This window comes from Somniosus microcephalus, chromosome 29, assembly GCF_052327205.1.
Source record: "Somniosus microcephalus isolate GS21.2 chromosome 29, FLI_Smic_1.0, whole genome shotgun sequence".
Classification (NCBI taxonomy): Eukaryota; Metazoa; Chordata; class Chondrichthyes; order Squaliformes; family Somniosidae; genus Somniosus; species Somniosus microcephalus.
The window spans coordinates 39068207-39088434 of NC_141015.1; the positions used below are offsets into that span (position 1 = coordinate 39068207).

Consider the following 20228-nt stretch of genomic DNA (forward strand, 5'->3'; position numbering starts at 1 on the left):
GTTTAAACGAGAGTTTCCTGTACTTTCACCTCAAGGGATGGGGGTTGACAACTCTGGTTGAACGCACTCCTGGAAGTTTCATCACATGACCCTCCCGCCTCCAATCGCCCCGCCCCCACACTCCCGCCATTGGTCGCCCAACACGCCCATCCTCGCGGAGCCCCGCCTTCCCACGGCCAATCGGAAAGCAAACAGACTCTTCGCAACTCGACTGGATGTTTCTTGACTGTCGGTCAAACAGCACCCACCACCCCCCCGCCAATGTCCGATATTCTTTTTAGAACAAATCAACAGAAGTGTTCAAAGAAGTTTTTTTTTCTCAGACGACACAATTTTTTTTATTGCCCCTTATGAGTTTTCTCCCGTGTTGCTCTCAGCCATGTCTTGGAGACTAGTCTTTATAATTCCTGGAGACTCCAGGGCAATCTGGGAGGGTTGCCGACTGTACTCTGGGACCAGAGGGCAAACCTAGCTGGCGTTAAAGGGATAAAAGTTATCCATGCTTATTGGCTGTAAGGATTATCGATTAAATTCAGCCAGGTAATCTCAATGCGGTTCCTAGATGCCTTGGGTCATTTGTAGAACACTTTCCCAATTGGGCACTATTGTTGGTGTGGATTGGGAACGGTGCAGTCAGGGTGGCTCTTCAGAGATTGTAGGTTGAAGTAGGAGATTGAAGGTTAAGGTAGGATAGTGGGGCTGACGGGCATACCTTCCAATATAACAACAACTTGAACTTGTACAGCGCCTTTAATGTGAGCAATGTTCCCAGCACGTCAAAGATGGACCTTGGAAATGGACACTGTGGCAGGGAGAGAGAGTTTAGGAGATGCGATGGATAGCTTGGCAGAAGAGATGGGATTTGAAGTTCCAGAGAGTTTGGACCAAAGCTGCTGAAAGTTCTGCCAACAATGGTTGGGGCACAGGGAGGGGTGATTGAACAGAAGGCCAGGATCAAGGGAGGCGTTATGGGGCTAGAGGAGCTTGCAGAAGTAGGGTGGGCAAGGCCGTGGAGCGCCATATAGATGTGGATGAGGATTTTAAATGTTGTGTGTTGGGAGACATTGGGAGTCGATGAAAGTCAGCTAGGATAGGTGGAGGTGATGGATGAATGGGACTTAGTGCGGGATAGGTCACGACTGGCAGACTTTTGGACAAGTTGGATTTTACGGAGGTGGGGGAATGGGAGGACGGCTGGGAGAGCCTGGAAGTGTCAAAGGGTACAACGGTTTCGGTGTCAGAGGGGCAGAGGTGGGAATAATTGCTCTTGTTGGTGGATAGGACGTGGGGTTCAGGCAAGCAATGAGGCGCTGGTGGTGGTGGGGGACACCTACCTGCTATAAAATAATAGACCACAGCATTGGACCCTTCATCGGCATCGATTGCTCCCGTTACATTCCCCACAACTGTGGCAGGATCCGAGTGTTCGGCCACAAAGAGAAGCTGGTACTGCAAACTTCTCTAAGAAAACAGAGGGACAACCCCGGGTTAGCTACACACAATGCAGAGAGAGAGAGAGAGAGAAAAGGAGCGAGAACATTTAAAGTTGAAGCAACCCTTGACGTCCTTAAAGAAATAGGAGCAGGAGTCGGCCATTCGGCCCTTCGAGCCTGCTCCGCCATTCAATGAGATCATGGCTGATCTTCTGCCTCAACTCCATTCACCGGCCCTATCGCCATATCCCTTGATGCCCTTACTAGTCAGAAATCTATCGACTTCTGTTTTGAATATACCCAATGACGGAGCCTGCACAGCCCTCTGGGGTAGAGAATTCCAAAGATTCACCACCCTCTGTGTGAAGAAATTTCTTCTCATCTCAGTCCTGAATGGCCTACCCTTTATCCTGAGGCTGTGGCCCCTGGTTCTAGACTCCCCAGCCAAGGGAAACATTCTCCCAGCATCCATCCTATCAAGCCCTGTAATAATTTTGTATGCTTCAATGAGATCCCCTCTCATTCTTCTGAATTCAAGAGAATACAGCCTAGTTTACTCAATCTCTTCTTGTACGACAGTCCCGCCATCCCAGGAATCAATCTCGTGAACGTTCATTGCACTTCCTCTATGGCAAGTATATCCTTCCTTAGGTAAGGAGACCAAAATTGTACACAGTACTCCAGGTGTGGTCTCACCAAGGCCCTATATAATTGGAGTAAGACTTCTTTACTCCTGTACTCAAATCCTCTTGTAATGAAGGCCAGCCTACCATTTGCCTTCCTAATGGCTTGCTGCACCTGCACATTCACTTTCAGTGACTCATGTACAAGGACACCCAGGTCCCTTTGAGCAATTGCATTCCCCAATCTTTCACTATTTAGGAAATACTCTGCCTTTCTGTTTTTTCATTTATCCACATTATATTCCATCTGCCATGTTCTCGCCCACTCACTGAGCCTGTCGAGATCCCCTTGAAGCCTCTCCACATCCTCGTAACACTTAAAACAAACATTCTTACAAAGTTGCCTTTACTCTCTGCCCAATACGGGGGGTTTTATTCGATGTGCACATTTGCTTCATAACTTCAGAGTATGTGAAGCGCTTTGAGATGTTTCTGGGAGGTGATAAGGTGCTAAATAAATAAATGGACATCTTTCTTTTTGAAGCAGGGAGATCCGTTTGATGCACTAATGCAATGTGCTGTGGCTGAGCTAAAGAGAAAAACTTGCAATCTGACAATCCCTGCGATATTCCTGCGAGATGTGCTGAAAACATAGGAGCAGGAGTCGGCCATTCGGCCCCTCGAGCCTGCTCCGCCATTCAATGAGATCATGGCTGATCTTCGATCTCAACTCCGCTTTCCCGCCCAATCTCCATATTCCTTAATTCCCCATGACTCCAAATATCTATCGATCTCAGCCTTGAAAATACTCAACAACTGAGCCTCCACAGCCCTCTGGGGTAGAGAATTCCAAAGATTCAACACCCTCTGAGTGAAGAATTTCTCCTCATCTCAGTGCTAAACGGCCGACCCCTTATCCTGAGATTATGCCCCCTAGTTCTAGACTCTCAGCATGCCAAGCCCCCTCAGAATCTTACGTTTCAATGAGATCACCTCTCATTCTTCTAAACTCCAGAGAATACAAGCCTCTTCTACACAGTAAGTAATAAGGTGCTACATAAACTGTTTATGTCCGGGAGTGGGGAGCAGGCTAGGGCACATCAGGGGGCATTACTTGGTTAACTCTTAGGGGGAAAAATTCGGTTGCTTTGTGCCTCCCATTAGCGACCACCCGCAATGACAGCCCCGCTTGCGATCTTCAGTAGCGCCCCCTGATTTACCACTGGATGGGGTCAGGGGGGGCCTACCTGCGGCCGGGGCAGCGCTGGTTAAATGGGAGGTAGCGGGCGGCTATTTTTGTTGCTGGCCCCCGTAGCCGTCCCCGGCCCCTGTGAAGACCCCCCGCGGGGTGCCGGCTGCTCTCCGTGAGCCCGGCACTCCTCTTGAGTGCCGGGTTCGTTTGCCGGCACTCCCGATCCCTGGTGGCCCAGCTGGGCGCCGGGACGCGCTGCGCCAGGCCCCTCCCCTTTAATAAGGGGAGGATGGCCTGCAGTACCGCAGTGCGATGTGCCGCAGTGCCCCAAGAGGGACGCGGGGTGCTTCCAGTAGCGCCCCTCCTCCCTCTCGGGGTGCTACCTGGGAAAATCGGCTGCGGGGGCGCTAACTTTTTCGGAGCTCTAAAGTGGCCGAGCCAACCAACCAGTTGTCAAGAATTTATCTAACACCTCATTACGAAATGGAGGAGGAACTTTTGTTACAACAAGGATGGCAGGTACATGGAACACATTCCCAGCACGGATGGTGGAACAAGAAACTTTAGTGAGTTTCAAGGGGGAACTAGGCAGGTTCTTGCCAACACAGGGAATTCAGGGCTAGTAGAAATGGGGATAGGCGGACCAGGTGGACCGAAGGGTTTCTCCTGCCTGAAACTATTACTCCCTAATTTATTGTGCTTCGCAAAAATGTCTCAGTGAATTACTGTGAAGTGTAGTGATTATGTAGGCAGCCATTCTGCACAGAGCAAGATCCCACAAACAATGACATGAATGGCCTGCATTTGGGACTGATGCCCAGGAGAACTCCACTGGTCCTCTTCGACGAGCAACATAGGAGCTTTAACATACACCTCAACCACTGCATTCGGCAGATGGGGGCGTCTCAGTTTAATGGCCCAGAAATTCGGGTCTCCACGGGTGAGTACGCACGGGGTACTTACCCGTAGGCCCAATGGAAGTGCCGGTTTCCTACATGCACTGCGCATGCGCGGGAAACCGGCACTTCCATTCCTCTGAAAGCAGGGGTTCAGAGGTCAAACGCGTGCGCGGGAGAGGCTGTGCGTGCGCATCGAACTTATGTTTTTTTTACAGGTTTCTCCGGGAGGGTAAGTCTTTAGAATTTAGAAATGTAAAAAGCAGTCGTAAGGCCTGCTTTTTACAAGGTAAGTGGTCAATTAATTAAAATTAAAGCATTTTTTCCACAGGTTTATTATTTTTAAATACTTTAAAGAAAGGTAAGTTTATTTTTAGCCCCGTTAGAATATAATTATTGTTTAAAATAGTCATTTCATGTAATTTATAGTTTATTTAAAAAGTGTGATTTAAAAAAAAAAATATTTGAAGGTTTACTGCTATTTTGGGGCCCGTAGTATTTATAAGTCTTGACAGCTCTTCCTGTCAATACTTATGAATGGAACATTCCCTGCTCCGATTGGCTGCCCATGGCCCACGTGATCCCAGTGGACGCATCGAACTAACTGCGCCCCTGGGATACGCAAGCACTGCGTGCCGGCAGTTGGAGCAGGCCCAGGATCAGAATCCCACGCGGGCCCACAGCTCAACGGCCGGCGCGCTAGGTAAGTGCAGGTCGGGGGCTTGCACCCGCGGGAAGCCCCCGACCCGAATTTCTGGGCCATTATTTCATCTGAAGGACAGCGCCTCAGACAATACAGCACTCTCTCAGCACTGCAGTGAGGTGTCAGCGCTGAAATCCCACCCACACTGGGGCTTAAACCTGCAATCTTCTTACTCGGAGGTGACAGCACTCCTGACTGGGCCACAGCTGACGAAGGTCACAGATTTGTCCTCTGGTGTTTTCGTCCTCAAGAATCGTGATAAACAAGAGCCACACATGCCACAGTGCTGTGGTTTTACAACAAGAAAAACACTGATTCAGCAAAGTGATGACGTGGCCTGCGGCTTTGTGTCTGTCCCTGACCACATTTTGTGAACACAGAACTCTTCTTAAAAGGAGAGGGAGGACAAAATCTCATTGAAACATACAAAATTCTTACTGGGCTTTGACAGGGTAGAGGCAGGGAGGATGTTTCCCCCTGGCTGGAGAGTCTAGAACCAGGGGTCACAGTCTTAGAATAAGGGGTCGGCCATTTAGGACTGAGATGAGGAGGAATTTCTTCACTCAGAGGGTGGTGAATCTTTGGAATTCTCTGCCCCCGAGGGCTGTGGAGGCTCAGTCGTTGAGTATATTCAAGACAGAGATCGATAGATTTTTGAATATTAAGGGAATCAAGGAATATGGGGATAGAAACATAGAAGATAGGAGCAGGAGTAGGCCATTCGGCCCCTCGAGCCTGCTCCGCTATTCAATGCGATCATGGCTGATCATCCAAACTCAGTACCCTGTCACTGCCTTCTCCCCACATCCCTTGATCCCCTTAGCCTTAAGAAATATATCTAACTCCTTCTTGAATATATTTAATGAATTGGCCTCAACTGCCTTCTGTGATAGAGAATTCCACAGGTTCACCAATCTCTGGGTGAAGAAATTCCTCCTCATCTCTGTCCTAAATGGCTTACCCCTTATCCTTAGACTGTGACCCCTGGTTCTGGACTCCCCCGCCATCGGGAACATCCTTCCTGCATCTAGTCTGTCGAGTCCTGTTAGAATTTTATAAGTTTCAATGAGATCCCCTCTCATTCTTCTAAACTCTAGCAAACATAAGCCTAATCGACCCAATCTCTCTTCAAACGTCATTCCTGCCATCCCAGGTATAAGCCTGGTGAATCTTCGCTGCACTCTCTCCCTGGCAAGAACATCCTTCCTCAGATAAGGCAGGAAAGTGGAGTTGAGGTTGAAGATCAGCCATGATCTTATTTAATGGCGGAGCAGGCTCGAGGGGCCAAATGGCCGACTCCTGCTCCTATTTCTTATGTTCTTATTGAACTATAAAAGGCAATAGTGAGATATTAAAATAATTGGGAGGGAGGCCCCCCCCGCCACCTTCCTTTAGCCAGTCAATCAGCTGCAGGTGACTGGCTGCAGAGAGGGCGAGCTGCTCGACCATGAGATGATGCACAAGTTTGGGGGGCGGGGGAGCACAGGATTCAAAGGAACAATTTTTCAGAAGAGTGAAGAAGCACCCAACAAATATGGAAGAAAAATGAATTTGCAGCTTAAAAAAAAAATCAGGGCCTGGAGTTTCCGCTTTGGATGCAACCGGCAATCGGGGCTCAAACTGCGCCAGTCTTGAGAAGCATTTTTTTCCTTCAAGTTTCCGCTCAAATGCATCTGCATATCGCCGAACACAAAATCTGCCATGAAATGGCGCAATCGGGCAACGTTTTATAGTGTCATTTAAAAAAAAAGTCGCATTAGAATTTATTCCTTGACATATTTAAGAGTGGTGACTCGGTGCAGTTTGATAAACACGACTGAAAATGGGTTTATCACCAAAAATGAGCGTTTTTACTCAGAGTGTCTCGTCCACCACCTGCGAGTAACCCGATTTTAAATAACTGAAAATGCCTTTAAAAAACCTGTACAGAACCATTTGCTCGTGCTATTGGGGGCACAGTCGTCAGTTTCTTAGTAAATTTTAAAAAAAATTGATATTCAAAAGCTTTTATTTCAGGTGCCGATTGGTGTCCTTGCGCCCAAAAGAAGCAAGTTAGTTTTAAGAGCCTCCTCGAAGGCCCGCGCAATTAGCAGAAACTCGCCGCGCTGATTCATTCGATCGACGGGTGTGGCCAGTTCTGTGGGCGGGGGTGCCACTTCGAGCGCAATGTTTTTTTAAACTAGCGGCAAAAAAATGGCGGAAACTTGAGCTGCGCTGGGCGTTAATTTGCGCATGAAACTCCGCGCTCCTGCGCATGGGTTATGCCAGATTTCGGCCGAATTGTACTGGGGGGAAAAAACCAGCGCAACCCCAGCGGAAACTCCAGGCCCAGCAGTTTATATCGCATCTGACATGAATCAGTCATTCATGTGGAAATGACTTATGAAATAATACTGGGCGGCCTGCTGGTGGCGCTGTCCAGGGAGAGTATAAATACTCAGGCATGGGCCCAGCTTGCTCAGGACATTCTTTAACAGGAACTAGTGAAGGACACAACTAGACCTCCATGTTGTAAAACAGTTGATTAAAGCTTTGTTTAACGCTTAGACCAAGTGCCTAGTAGATTTCTTATGTCAGCATCTTATTACATCGCTCGGAAATATCTCGCTGGCTGAGGTGAATCCACGCACACGCCCTTTGTAGCGGGTTCCCCACTCATTGAGGTGCGCTGTTTGCCACGGCCTGGCTATATAACCGGTGAGGATCTGTGCTCGTGTTCCTTCGCTGCTCCACTGCCTTCAGCCACCACTTCCCTGCGCCCTGAAACTCTCTCCGTAAAAATCTCTGGGGGAAAAATTGGGTTGCTTTGCGCTTCCCGTTAGCGGCCTCTTTGCGCAAAGCCACTAATGCCCGGGCGCAGCACTGCCCGCACCTCCCGTGGAATTCAGCGGGAGGTTAGCGGCAGTGCTGACCAGTAGCGCCCCGCGGCGCTGCGTCACCGCCGATTACATCATCGCATTGCGCAGCACCCCGCTTGCGATCTTCGGGAGCGCCCCCCCCTTACCGCCGGACGCTATGTCCGACGGGGTCAGGGAGGGGGGCCTACCTGCCACCGGGGAGGCGCAATTTAAAGGCGAGGTGCGGGGCGGCCATTTCTGTTACTACCGTCCCCAGCCTCCTGAACGACTCCCCGCCCCCCCCGCGGCGTGCCGGCTGCGCTCCAAGAGCCCGGCACTTCTCTTGAGTGCCGGGCTCTTTTGCTGGCACTCCCGATCCCCGGGGGGGGGGGGGGCCCCGCATGGCACTGCAGCACCGCGATATTGACTCGCAGCGCCCCAAGAGGGATGCGTGGCGCTTCCAGTAGCGCCCCGCTTCCCTCTTGGGGCGCAACCACTCAATTTCCGCCGCGGGGGCGCTAATTTTTCCGGGTAAAATAGCGCCCCGGCCAAGTTAGCGCCCCAATTGGGGCGCTACTCAATTTTTAGCCCTCTGCCAGTTACCCCACTCAGTGCCGTCGAACACTCCTGAACGTTTACCTATCTGACCATGTTTCGGCCTCCTCTCCCAACTCCTCTCCTGTTTCCTGCTCAGTATCCTGCTCTAAAGTCTCCCGGCACGCTTCATGTGAAAAATATAAATGTAAACCTTGATTCATTTCACACAAGCTCATCACATCCTAGAATTAAATCGTCAGAGCACCTCAAAGTGGCTCTAGAGAAACCCCCATCTCATTTTCACACACATTTTCCAGGTTCCCATTCCCACAAGGTTACATTTTCAGGCGACTCAGAGAAGTTGGGATTGTTCTCCTTAGAGCAGAGAAAGTTAAGGAGGAGATTTAATCGAGGTGTTCAAAATAATAAAGGGTTCTGATGAGAATAGATCGGGAGAAACTGTTTCTACTGGCAGGAGGGTCGGTAACCAGAGGACACAGATTTAAGATATTTGTAAAAAAGCCGGGAGTGGGGTAGATGAGGAGAATTTTTTTTTTACACAGCGAGTTGTTATGATCTGGAATGCGCTGCCTGAAAGGGTGATGGCAGCAGATTTAATAGGGAATTCATAGAATCATAGAAATTTACAGCACAGATGGAGGCCATTCGGCCCATCATGTCCGTGCCGGCCGACAAAGAGCTCTCCAGCCTAATCCCACTTTCCAGCTCTTGGTCCGTAGCCCTGTAGGTTACGGCACTTCAAGTGCATATCCAAGTACTTTGTAAATGTGATGAGGGTTTCTGCCTCTACCACCCTTGCAGGCAGTGAGTTCCAGACCCCTACTAATTGGATATATACTTGAAAAGGAAAAATTTGCAGGGTTCTGGGGAAAGAGCGAGGGAGTGGGACTAATTGGAGAGCTCTTTCAGAGAGCTGGCACAGAGAGTCATGCTGGGCCGAATGGCCTCCTTCTGCGCTGTGAGATTCTTCTATACAATACACAAGTCCCTATAGTTACCAGAACCCAGCTGTTACTCGGTATCTGACCGGATTCAGTACGTTTGTTGAAATGCCCTTACTGGTGGTTTGAGGAAGAGTGGTTCATTGTCGTCAATATCATCCAGAGCCACCTGCAGAAGCTGGGTGGTCTCGTAGGGGACAGGTTGCCCAAGGTCATAAGCCAGGAGAATGAGCTAAAGAGAAAACAAAAAGAATCCATGAACAGAAGAATCACTGTCTGGTATCATTCCACCCCTTCACTGCTGTAACTAAAGGCTGCACATCGTGACACCACTATTCCCGGCCAGAATGGAGATGATTGGGTAATTCCCCATTCAATCACGCCAGGAGTGACTGCGATTGATTTTACCTTGTCCAGAACTCGGGGCCGAAACTACAGCAAAGTCTCCCGATAAAAGCAGGATTACAGGAAACTCTCTTTTTACCGGCACCTAAAATAACCGGAAATCTCTCTTAACCGGCAAAATTCAGGAGTAGGTTCAGGTAAGTTTTACTTCATATTAGTGGCCGTGTAACCGGGGTTCCTGGATCTGTGGCCGTGTAACCGGGGTTCCTGCACCTGTTGCCATGCAACAGGGACGCCTGGATCTGTGGCCGTGTACGGGGCTCTCGTACCTTAGTAAGTATACCTCTCTGTAATCCGGACTTTTTGATCAACCGGCACCACGCCGGTCCCAGATAAAAAAAGAGTTTCCTGTATTTCTCCAGCAAAATGAAATGAGTGGAGGATAGTTACATAATGATTTTGTATCGTGTAACTATCCGCCACTCACTGCATTTTGCTGGAGAAATAATCCTGCTTTTATCGGGAGATGTTGCTGTAGTTTCGTTCATGAGTTCTGATTGCTGTCGTTCGTAGAGACTCTGTTTAAATAGATACTGTAGACTGTTTGCTGTAAAATAAGACACTGTTTGCTGTGAGTCTTGCTGTAAGTCCCACCCCGTCCCCAACTCATTGGCTGACACAGTCTCACTTCAATAACAAAAGCAGAGAAACACGGTTCCTCTTCTCCCAAATTATTGATTTGCTGCTGACGGTTTCTCCTCCAGAAGGTGACCACTGCCAGCAATCGTACGGCAGATCAACAAAATAACCGCGCACCCACGTTTGGAAACGATGCTTAACGTTCATCAATGGCAGCAATGAGGCAAAGTACAAGGCAAGACCCACTTGTTCTTAGCTTTCAGCAGTGAGCAGAGAGGGTGTCAGTGCAACAGAGCCAGAAGCCCAGGAGGCCACCTACCCAAGCTCGCTTTGTGACTCTTAAGACCGCAGTTAAACTTGCAGTCATCATTCTGAGAGTGAAGCACAGCTGGTAAGACCTGGGCTATACTGCCGGCTGCATCTGGCATTGTCTGCCGGGAGAGAGCCCTGAACAAGTGTTCCGCTCACCGAGAGCATGGATGGGCGTGTCTGCTTGCCTCTGCAATTAAACAGACTGCGTTAAGATTATAAAGTTCCTGGAAGATGGAGTGGACTTGGCTGAGCAATCTTTTACACCAGGCATCACCATGAACCGCAGTTATACTCCACACAGCGAAAAGCTCAAGCGCCGTGAGGCGGGTTTCAGGAAGCGAGGGAGGAGGTTTATCGCGACTGGGTTTGGAAGTCAGATCAGGACCCAAGTTATACCGTCAGTTCTGACGAAAGGTCATCGATCTGAAACATTAACTCTCTTTCTCTTTCCACAGACGCTGTCTGACCTGCTGAGTGTTTCCAGCATTTTATTATTTCGAACCGGAGTTATACTGCTGTCTAAATACATGTCCAAAACTGCTTTGTATTGTTACAGAGGTGGCACTATAACAGCGCTCGAGTGGGTCGGGGTTGTGACTACTTGGGACAAACAAACTTTTAATTGAACCTCACAGCCAGTTTGAGTCTGGCTCACCACTTGAAGGGCAGGCACTGAAAACTGGTAAGAATTCTAAGCTTTCAATTTGGAGGGTGGTGGGGGTCTGGAACTCACGGCCTGAAAGGGTGGGAGAGGCAGAAACCCTCATCACATTTAAAAAGTACTTGGATCTGCACTTGAAGTGCCGTAACCTACAGGGCGATGGACCAAGAGCTGGAAAGTGGGATTAGGCTGGAGAGCTCTTTGTCAGCCGGCATGGACACGAGGGGCCGAATGGCCTCCTTCTGTGCCGTAAATTTCTATGTTTCTATGATTACAGTTTCTTTTCTCCTGTTTTACATAGAATGTACTGCACAGAAACAGGCCATTTGACCCAACCGGTCTATGCTCCACATGAGCCACTCCGCACCACCCTTCATCAAACCCCATCAGCCCATAACTCAAGAAACAACATCAATTTATCTCTGGGCAGCTTCCACTAAGACACAGAAAGATGTATTTCAGATAACATCCAAATGCTCCTTCCCACTGTAAACAGAGATGTTGCAGGGATGTCTGTACCAGGATAAGGGATGTGAGGACACCCCAATCCTCACTCACATTATAGGCGGCCTGCTTCTCCCTGTCCAGCCGGACGGTCGTGTTGATGATCCCACTGAGAGGGTCGATGTTGAAATATTCCCAGTCCCTGTTGACAGCTGTTTTCAGAAAGCCGTACCGGACCGCTCCGTTCAAACCTTCATCGTTGTCAGTGGCCAACACCTCGTAGACACTGAACCCTGCGTCTCTCTCCTAGGAGACAAGAACGAGTGACAACAAATGGTTAAGGTATCTCGGTCTCACCCTCAAGCCAAGCCATGGGTCTGCTCACGTACTGCAGCATTTCACGCAGGGGCGGAATTCAGGCTAAAGAAGCAATTGAAACATAGAAACATAGATGATAGGAGCAGGAGTAGGCCATTTGGCCCCTCAAGCCTGTTCCGCCATTTAATGAGATCATGGCTGATCATCCAAATTCAGTACCCTGTCCCTGCTTTCTCCCCATATCCCTTGATCCCTTTAGCCTTGAGCGGTAGAAGAGACGGAATGTATTGTGGGATTGCTTCCATTACTCTATGGGCTGGATTTTCATTCAGGAGTCGGGACGACAACTTTCAGGGTTGTAGTCCCGCCTCCATCAAGATGCGGCCAATCCACGCGATTTTAACTTGATTGACCTTGTTGAGCTCGCCTAACGGGCTCAGCAGGCCAATTAGGGTCCACCCGGCAACAGGTGACGTCACAGACTGAAATTTCATCTGTCAAAACTTTTTGACAGATGAAATATCAGCATTTCACAGCTGTTTGAAGCTGTCAAACACTGACAGTCTTACTTCTAACCTGAGTCCTTCTACACAGACTCAGTTAGAAATCTCTCCTGCACAGAAAGCTGCAGGCTGTCACTTTTGACAGTTCGCAGCCATTCTGCTTTCTGTGCCGGTGAGATGAGGGACTCCCAGAACCTAAAGGAAGGAAGGCTGTAAAGGTAAGAAAAGGTAATTTAAACTTCTTTAATCACTTTAGATACACCAAACACACTTACCTTTGCACTCATGCACACATTACTCACCTGAACTCCGGACATCTCAACCCCTCCAAGCCCTTCATCCCGACGGCCCGCCTCGCTAACTTGGTGTGGTTTGGAGCCGTCAGGAATCCCACACTTCAACCTTAAAAATAGGGATTAGGCTAAAAACTGCCCGTTAACTACCTGTTAACAGGCAGTTAATTGGCACTAATCCCTTCCCGCCTCGGGGAGGCGGGTCCCAGTGCGGGGCGGGTACCCGCCTCCTTTGAAACTGGCATGGAGGCGGGTTGGGTGCAGGATGGGGTCGGGACCCCCGATTTCGGGATTTTAACCCCCCACACACCTCCAAACCCGACTCCACGGCCCAATGAAAATCCTGCCCTATGACTCTATGATTTTAGGATTGTTCTAGTGAGTGGCAATGGCATTTTCCAGTTGTCTATATTCCTATGACAAGATATATGCAACAGTGCCAATATACAGGAATTCCAGTGCCCATGAACCTGGACTCTGGATAGAATGCAATTGATGGACTGAATGACCTTTTTGCATTCCAGACTTTTCTTAAGTTCCCCTAACTCTTCCTGATAAGCTTTATAAGCCAATACATTGCCTGTCACACGAGATGTGCAAAAATAGAAACTACTGTCCATTTCTAATGCTGCATTTACAAGAGTTTAGAATTCTTCTTTATTCTTACAATATGTTGTTGTTTGACATCTCCCTGTTACTGGGAGTCTCACTGTCAGTGGACCAGAGGGCCAAGTGTATTACCTCCGTGATGTGCAGTATTGTCCCATTGGGAGGTCTGACAAACATAGGCCGATTGTCATTAACGTCAATCACGTCAATCTTCAGCAAAGTTGTCCCCCAAAGTGGCGGCCGGCCTTGATCAGTGGCGACCACTGTCAAATTAAACCTCTCATAGGATTCCAGGAGCCGGGTGGTGGTGAGCACAGCTGTGTTTTCATCAATCCTAAAAGCCTCTGAAAGGAAAGGGACAAAGGATGAGCCACATGTAAAATTTCCAGCGATCCTTGGGCCTCTCGGTTCTGGCACGAGCTTGTCGCGCAGTGAAAACAGGCTCAGGCAAATTTCTAGGGCGCAGTGTCCGAGTAAGGGGAAGAGAGGGGGGGGGGGGAGAGAGAGCGAGAGCGAGAGTAAGAGAGACAGATAGTGTGTGAGAGGAGAGAGAGCAAGAGAGAGTGTGTGAGAGGAGAGAGAGCGAGAGAGAGTGTGTGAGGGGAGGGAGAGAGAGAGTGTGTGAGGGGGGAGAAAGAGAGTGTGAGGGGAGAGAGAGAGTGTGTGAGGGGAGAGAGAGAGAGAGAGAGAGAGAGAGTGTGTGTGAGGGGAGAGAGAGAGAGAGAGAGAGAGTGTGTGTGAGGGGAGAGAGAGAGAGAGTGTGTGAGGGGGAGAGAGAGAGAGAGAGAGAGAGAGAGTGTGTGAGGGGGAGAGAGAGAGAGAGAGAGAGTGTGTGTGAGGGGAGAGAGAGAAACAGATTGTGTGAGGGGAGAGAGAGAGAGAGAGAGAGAGAGAGTGTGTGAGGGGAGAGAAACAGATTGTGTGAGGAGAGAGAGAGAGAGAGAGAGTGTGTGTGAGGGGAGAGAGAGAGAGAGTGAGTGTGAGGGGAGAGAGAGGGAGGGAGAGAGAGAGAGAGTGTGTGTGAGGGGAGAGCGGGTCAGCGAGAGAGAGAGTGTGAGGGGAGAGAGAGGGAGAGAGAGAGAGAGAGAGAGTGTGAGGGGAGAGAGAGTGAGTGTGAGGGGGGAGAGAGAGAGAGAGAGAGAGTGAGTGTGAGGGGAGAGCGGGTCAGCGAGAGAGAGAGTGTGAGGGGAGAGAGAGGGAGAGAGAGAGAGTGTGAGGGGAGAGAGAGAGAGAGAGAGAGAGAGAGTGAGTGTGAGGGGAGAGCGGGTCAGCGAGAGAGATGGCTCTACAGAGAGAAGAGGAACGAGAGAGTGCAAAGGCAAACCGAGTCTCAGACACAAAATGAACAGGTTACAGCCTCCACAAAAATAGAGGGGAGGAAATTTATCCACAATTATTGACAACAGTAATTTCTATCCGTTAGTGTCAATTAATGGCAAATTATTATAATAGTGCATAATCTTTGTACTTAACATTCATAGTGAAGCATTTTTAAAAAAGATACTGGATTTCTGTTTGGCTATAATTGATGTACTTGTACAGGAAGCTGGCTTACTGTCCCTCTGACAGTAATGTGAAATTGTGGATGTGATTCACTCGTAGTTTAGAATTGCGATTGGCTGGTCCAACACACCGTATGATACAGGATAGGTGCAAACACTGGGGGTAAAAGTGGGGGGGGGGGTGTTTCCCCAATCCCACTCCGCCCCCGCCAATTGTTTTGGGCGTAGATTAACCCCTCCCTTTCCCTGCTGTTGATGTCCACCCCCTCTGCTCTGGTCACCTTCTTGCGCCAGTGATTCCCGACAAGGTGAGGCCGCCCATTCACTCAGGCGGAGGTACCTCAGCGGAGGCGAGGCACCACCCAAAGGAAGGGAGAAAGGAGCCCACCAAAGTAAGCTACCCCGTTCCCCCAGCCCTCTCGCTAAGCTCTAAGCTGCTCTGGGGGAGGTTTGGGAATGGCTTAGCAACATGCTCTACTCATCCAGGAGCGGTGAGACACCAGGGGAGGCAGGTATGGTACAGTAAGAGTTTCAAATATAAACAGGGAGTAGAAAATATTCAAGTAAAATGTACATTGATCCTTTAAAGGGATTAAGTAACTGTTTACCTTACCTACTCCAGGCCCCTGAATACTGTACTGTAACACCGCATTTTCCCCCTCGTCCAGGTCTGATGCAGTCATGGTTACCACAGAGGCCCCTCCTGGCTCATTCTCGTACACACTGGTGCTAAACACGCTCTTGGAGAACTGGGGACGATAGTCATTGACGTCCAGGACAGTCACCAGCACCTGCAGCAATAAATAACAACTGCATTAACCTACAAGTCTCAAGCTGCAGTTATACTGTCAGCTTTGAGTCAGGTTCTGGGCGCACCTCGATAGTGACTGCACAAGTCCACAGGCCGCGCCCCAATCTGACCAGAGCCAAGTGGTGTGGGACCCACTCTGCAGCCCTCTGAGCTCGGCACTCTGTGGGCTGCAGTGAAGCTGGGTTGGGGAAGTGCTCAGGCTGGAGCTCCTGGGCGAGAGGCGAATGAGGAGTTACCTGGAGTCGCAGGAAGGGCCAGTTCCTGCCGAGAAGCCTGCAGCTTCACTCAAACCCACACCCATTCTACAGGTACAATGGGGAGGGAGCGGGGGGAGGGACAGGGAGCGCGGGAGGGGGAGTGGGAAAAAGGGCGGAGGGGGTAGGCTGAGGGGAAGGGGGAGGCAGCCGGGAGTGGGAGTGGGTGGGGAGGGTGGCGGAGGGGAGGGTGGGAGGGAACGGGAAGGGGAGTGGGAGGGGCTACAGTAGGAATCCCCTGAACCATGTAAAAGGTGGAGCACAAATACATGAAGCTAACTTGCTGTGCGCAGATTGGCGGCCGCGTTTCCTACATTACAACAGCGCGACACTTCAAGAAGTACTTCATTGGCTGTAAAGCACTTTGGGACATCCTGAGGTTGTGAAAGGCGCTATAGAAATGCAAGTCTTTCTTTGTTTCCTCCCCCCGAGAGGTTTGGTGCGGATTGCCAAAGGTGAACCTTAGGGAACAAGGGGGGGGGAAATGTCATAAAACCACCCCCCCCTCCATAAGTTATATAAATTTAAATGAGTGAAAATGGAGTGCAGCAGCTTAGCAACAAGTGATTGGCATTCTCTGGTGTTGGCTCTGCCCAGGGTTTAGGAGAGTGTGTGAAGCCCATTGTCACTAGTGTACTAAAGGTTTGACACATTACAAAAGTTACCACATCCTCTTTCACTTCTCAGAATCGGGTGATGCAATCCTAGAACAATTCGTTTTTTTTTAAAATAGGGTGAAAGAGGCAGAACGACCTGTGTCTCAGTGTCCTTTAATATATTGGTTGGTTGTCTGTTGGAACAACAATGATATCTTGATCAGGAGGAGAGGTGGGATTTCGCCACTGATGAGCTTTGCCCGATCAAGTACCCGATTATTCAGATGAGACGTTAAACCGAGGCCCCGACTGCCCTCTCAAGTGGACGTAAAAGATCCCGTGGCCACTATTTCGAAGAAGAGCAGGGGCGTTCTCCCCGGTGTCCTGGCCAATATTTATCCCTCAACCAACATCACTAAAACAGATTATCTGGTCATTATCACATTGCTGTTTGTGGGAGCTTGCTGTGCGCAAATTGGCTGCCGCGTTTCCTACATTACAACAGTGACTACACTTCAAAAGTACTTCATTGGCTGTAAAGCGCTTTGGGACGTCCTGAGGTTGTGAAAGTCACTATATAAATGCAAATCTTTCTTTCTTTATTAGTGAGGCAGTTAACCATAGGGACCTGACCATAGGGATTGACAGGGTAGATGCTGAGAGGCTGTTTCCCCCTGGCTGGAGAGTCTAGAACTAGGAATCACAGTCTCAGGATAAGGGGTCGGCCATTTAGGACTGAAATGAGGAGAAATTTCTTCACTCAGAGGGTGGTGAACCTTTGGAATTCTCTACCCCAGATGGCTGTGGAGGCTCAGTCATTGAGTATCTTCAAGACTGAGATCGATAGATTTTTGGATTCTAGGGGAATCAAGGGATATGGGGATCGGGTGGAAAAGTAGAGTTGAGGTCGAAGATCAGCCATGATCACACAGGCTCAAGGGGACGAATCCTGCTCCTAGTTCTTATGACCTCAATCTCTTGACTCCTTTGGCAGGTTCCAATAGGCAAAACAGGAAGACTGCAGCTGACAACCATCGACATCTTATGTCCCCGTGTTAGCAACTTTAGGAACATGAGGAGGTCATTCAGCCCCTTGAGCCTGCTCCGCCATTCAATTAGATCATGGCTGATCTGTATCTCGACTCCATCGAGCTGCCTTTGCTCCACATCCCTTGATACCCTTACCTAGCTCAGTCTCGAAAGCTCCAATTGACGGAGCAGCCACGACCTTTTGGGAGAAGAGAGTTCCAGGTGGGTGGCAAAATAACAGGGAGGGGGAATTTCAGACAAGCTCCCGTGCGCTCTCATCCCACAGCCTTGATCTCAAGGCAAACTGGAGCAATTGATGCACTCGTGAATCTTATGCTGGGCGTCGAAAGAGAGCACAGGGTAAATTTCCCGAGATTCCGATCCTGACAGGCAGCCTCGCTCGGTGAGACCCGAGACCGGAGAATCGGACGTAGAGCTCAGTGCTCCTGATTTCCCTGGTTGTTAAAATGAAAATCAATGACGGGAAACATCGGCAGCACTGAGAGTTGGATGGGTTTGACCCGGGGCCTGAGGTTCTGATCAATGCTGCTGGGCGGGAGTCCGCAACTATCTTGGGTAATTTACACCCCATCACAACAAGCTCAATATATCAAGTGAATTTCATGATTGACAAGATATCAACAGATAAATTCAAAGTTTCTTTTTACCCAGCAACCTTTTATCGATATTTAAGCCTCCCATTGACATCATTCGGACATTCTGCCCTTTCCTCCGCGACGGACCAATCAGTAGGCTGCAGGTTGGTGGGGGAAGAATGTGCTAGAACAGGAAAGAGTCTCTGAATAGAGCCAGGACTCTGTTGAAAGAACGCCCACCTGCATCCTGTTCCCTTAAATTTATGTTGAAACATTTTAAAATATTATTTGAGTGGATTGAGCATGGGTTCTTGGCTCACTGTCAGTGGAAAACATCTGAAGCAAGGCTATTGGTGAGCGTGAAGAGATAGATGAGATTTTGAAGAGGGAGTGCCAAAATCTGGTGATTAATCCTTGATCTTCATTTCACCTTTGGCCGCTCTTCCTGCTTCGATGAGCGATACTGTCACTTTGTGCTAAATGTGCTCGCTGACCGACATTGGCTCCCGGTCCGGCAACGCCTCGATTTTAAAATTCCCATCATTGTTCCCAAATCCCTCCATGGCCTCGCCCCCTCTCCAACTCTGTGACCTCCTCCAGCCCTACAACTCTCCGAGATCTCTGCGCAGACTCAATTTTCATCGCTCCACCATTGGCGGCCGTGCCTTCAGCTGCCTGGGCCCCAAGCTCTGGAATTCCCTCCCTAAACCTCTCCGTCTCTCCGCCTCTCTCTCCTCCTTTAAGACGCTCCTTAAAACCCACCTCTCTGACCAAGCTTTTGGTCACCTGTCCTAACGTCCTCCTTATGCGGCTCAAATTTTAATTTATAACGCTCCTGCAAAGCGCCGTGGGACATTTTACTACGTTAAAAGCGCTATATAAATGCACGTTGTTATTGCTGTAAATTAGGATTGGCTGTATATTCCCAAACTCACTGGAATCTTGCTTGGGATTGTCCAAGATCAGTATAGCTTCAAGTCAGAGTAGATTTTCATGCCATCAGTCTGAGTTAGATCGGATCCGGGTCAAAGGTTAAAGAGCAATGTTTTGAAGCACTGCGCCGTCCACCACATACCTCATCATTTTAACACATCCTTTTTAGGGTGCCTGTTTTTTGTTGAGGCAATTAGTAATAACATGAATGCCTGACTCTTACGGGTTGTGCTTTGTAGGCTGACGTAGAGCTTAGCGTACATGTGTGGCATGTCGGCGTGACTCAGTTGGCTGTGTTCTTGCCCCTGAGCCAGGAGGCTGTGGGTTCTTAGCCCCGCCTCACGTGTGAGCCCACAATCTGAGCTGCCGCTTAGGTGCAGTACTGAGGGAGTGACGTACAGTTGGATAAGATGCTAGACCGAGGTCCCATCTGCCTGTCCCAGTGGTTCAGGTGGACTATGGCATTATTCAAAGGGAGGTCAAAGACTGAATGGCTTGCATCTTTATTTAAGCTCCAAGAGTGGATTGCGATCTTAAATTCACTGAGAAGTATTGAGTAATGTAGTGAAAGGCACGGCAACAATAGATGGAATTTAATATATCTTATTATTAAGTGACCTTTTCTGGTATTTATGTCTCGCAGTGACATTTGAACGTTTGGTCCCTTCCTGTGGTAAATGTCAATCACCGCCGTTCATAGATAGAAGGCTGATGTAGACAGAAGGTTCTGGAACCTTAGGGAGGAGCCGGGACTATTTCGGAAGGGCTCCACGCTGTGCAAGGTTTTCTTCAATTTACTTTGAATCATTTTGAAATACTGAGTAAGTCGATGACCAAACGAGCATCTTCACTTGGCTCCCTGGTTGGTTCCACAACGTATTGTTCCAAGAAACCATCCCGTATACACTCTAAGAACTCTTCCTCAAGTCTACCTTTGCCAATTTGCTTTGTCCAATCAATATGAAGATTAAAATCTCCCATGATTATATCCGTACCTTTCTTACAAGCCTCTATTATTTCTTGATTTATACTCTGTCCTACAGTGTGGCTACTGTTTGGGGGCCTGTAGACCACACCCACCAGTGACTTCTTACCCTTATTATTTCTTATCTCCACTCAAACTGATTCTACATCTTGATCTTCTAAGCCAGTATCATTTCTCACTACTGCACTGATCTCATCCGTTATTAACAGAGCTAC

At 49.1% G+C, this 20228-nt stretch overlaps 1 protein-coding gene across 1 annotated transcript in view; it reads right to left on the reverse strand.

The window, feature by feature from the left end:
* LOC147098673 (cadherin-23-like) overlaps window positions 1-20228 on the reverse strand; it is a 229320-nt gene that overhangs the window by 35317 nt on the left and 173775 nt on the right. The window contains exons 19-23 of the mRNA XM_085970674.1: window positions 15423-15600; window positions 13440-13651; window positions 11699-11890; window positions 9302-9415; window positions 1335-1461 (exon numbers count right to left, since the gene is read on the reverse strand). Of these exons, the coding sequence (XP_085826800.1) occupies window positions 1335-1461; window positions 9302-9415; window positions 11699-11890; window positions 13440-13651; window positions 15423-15600 (823 nt within the window). The remainder of the gene's footprint in view (window positions 1-1334; window positions 1462-9301; window positions 9416-11698; window positions 11891-13439; window positions 13652-15422; window positions 15601-20228) is intronic.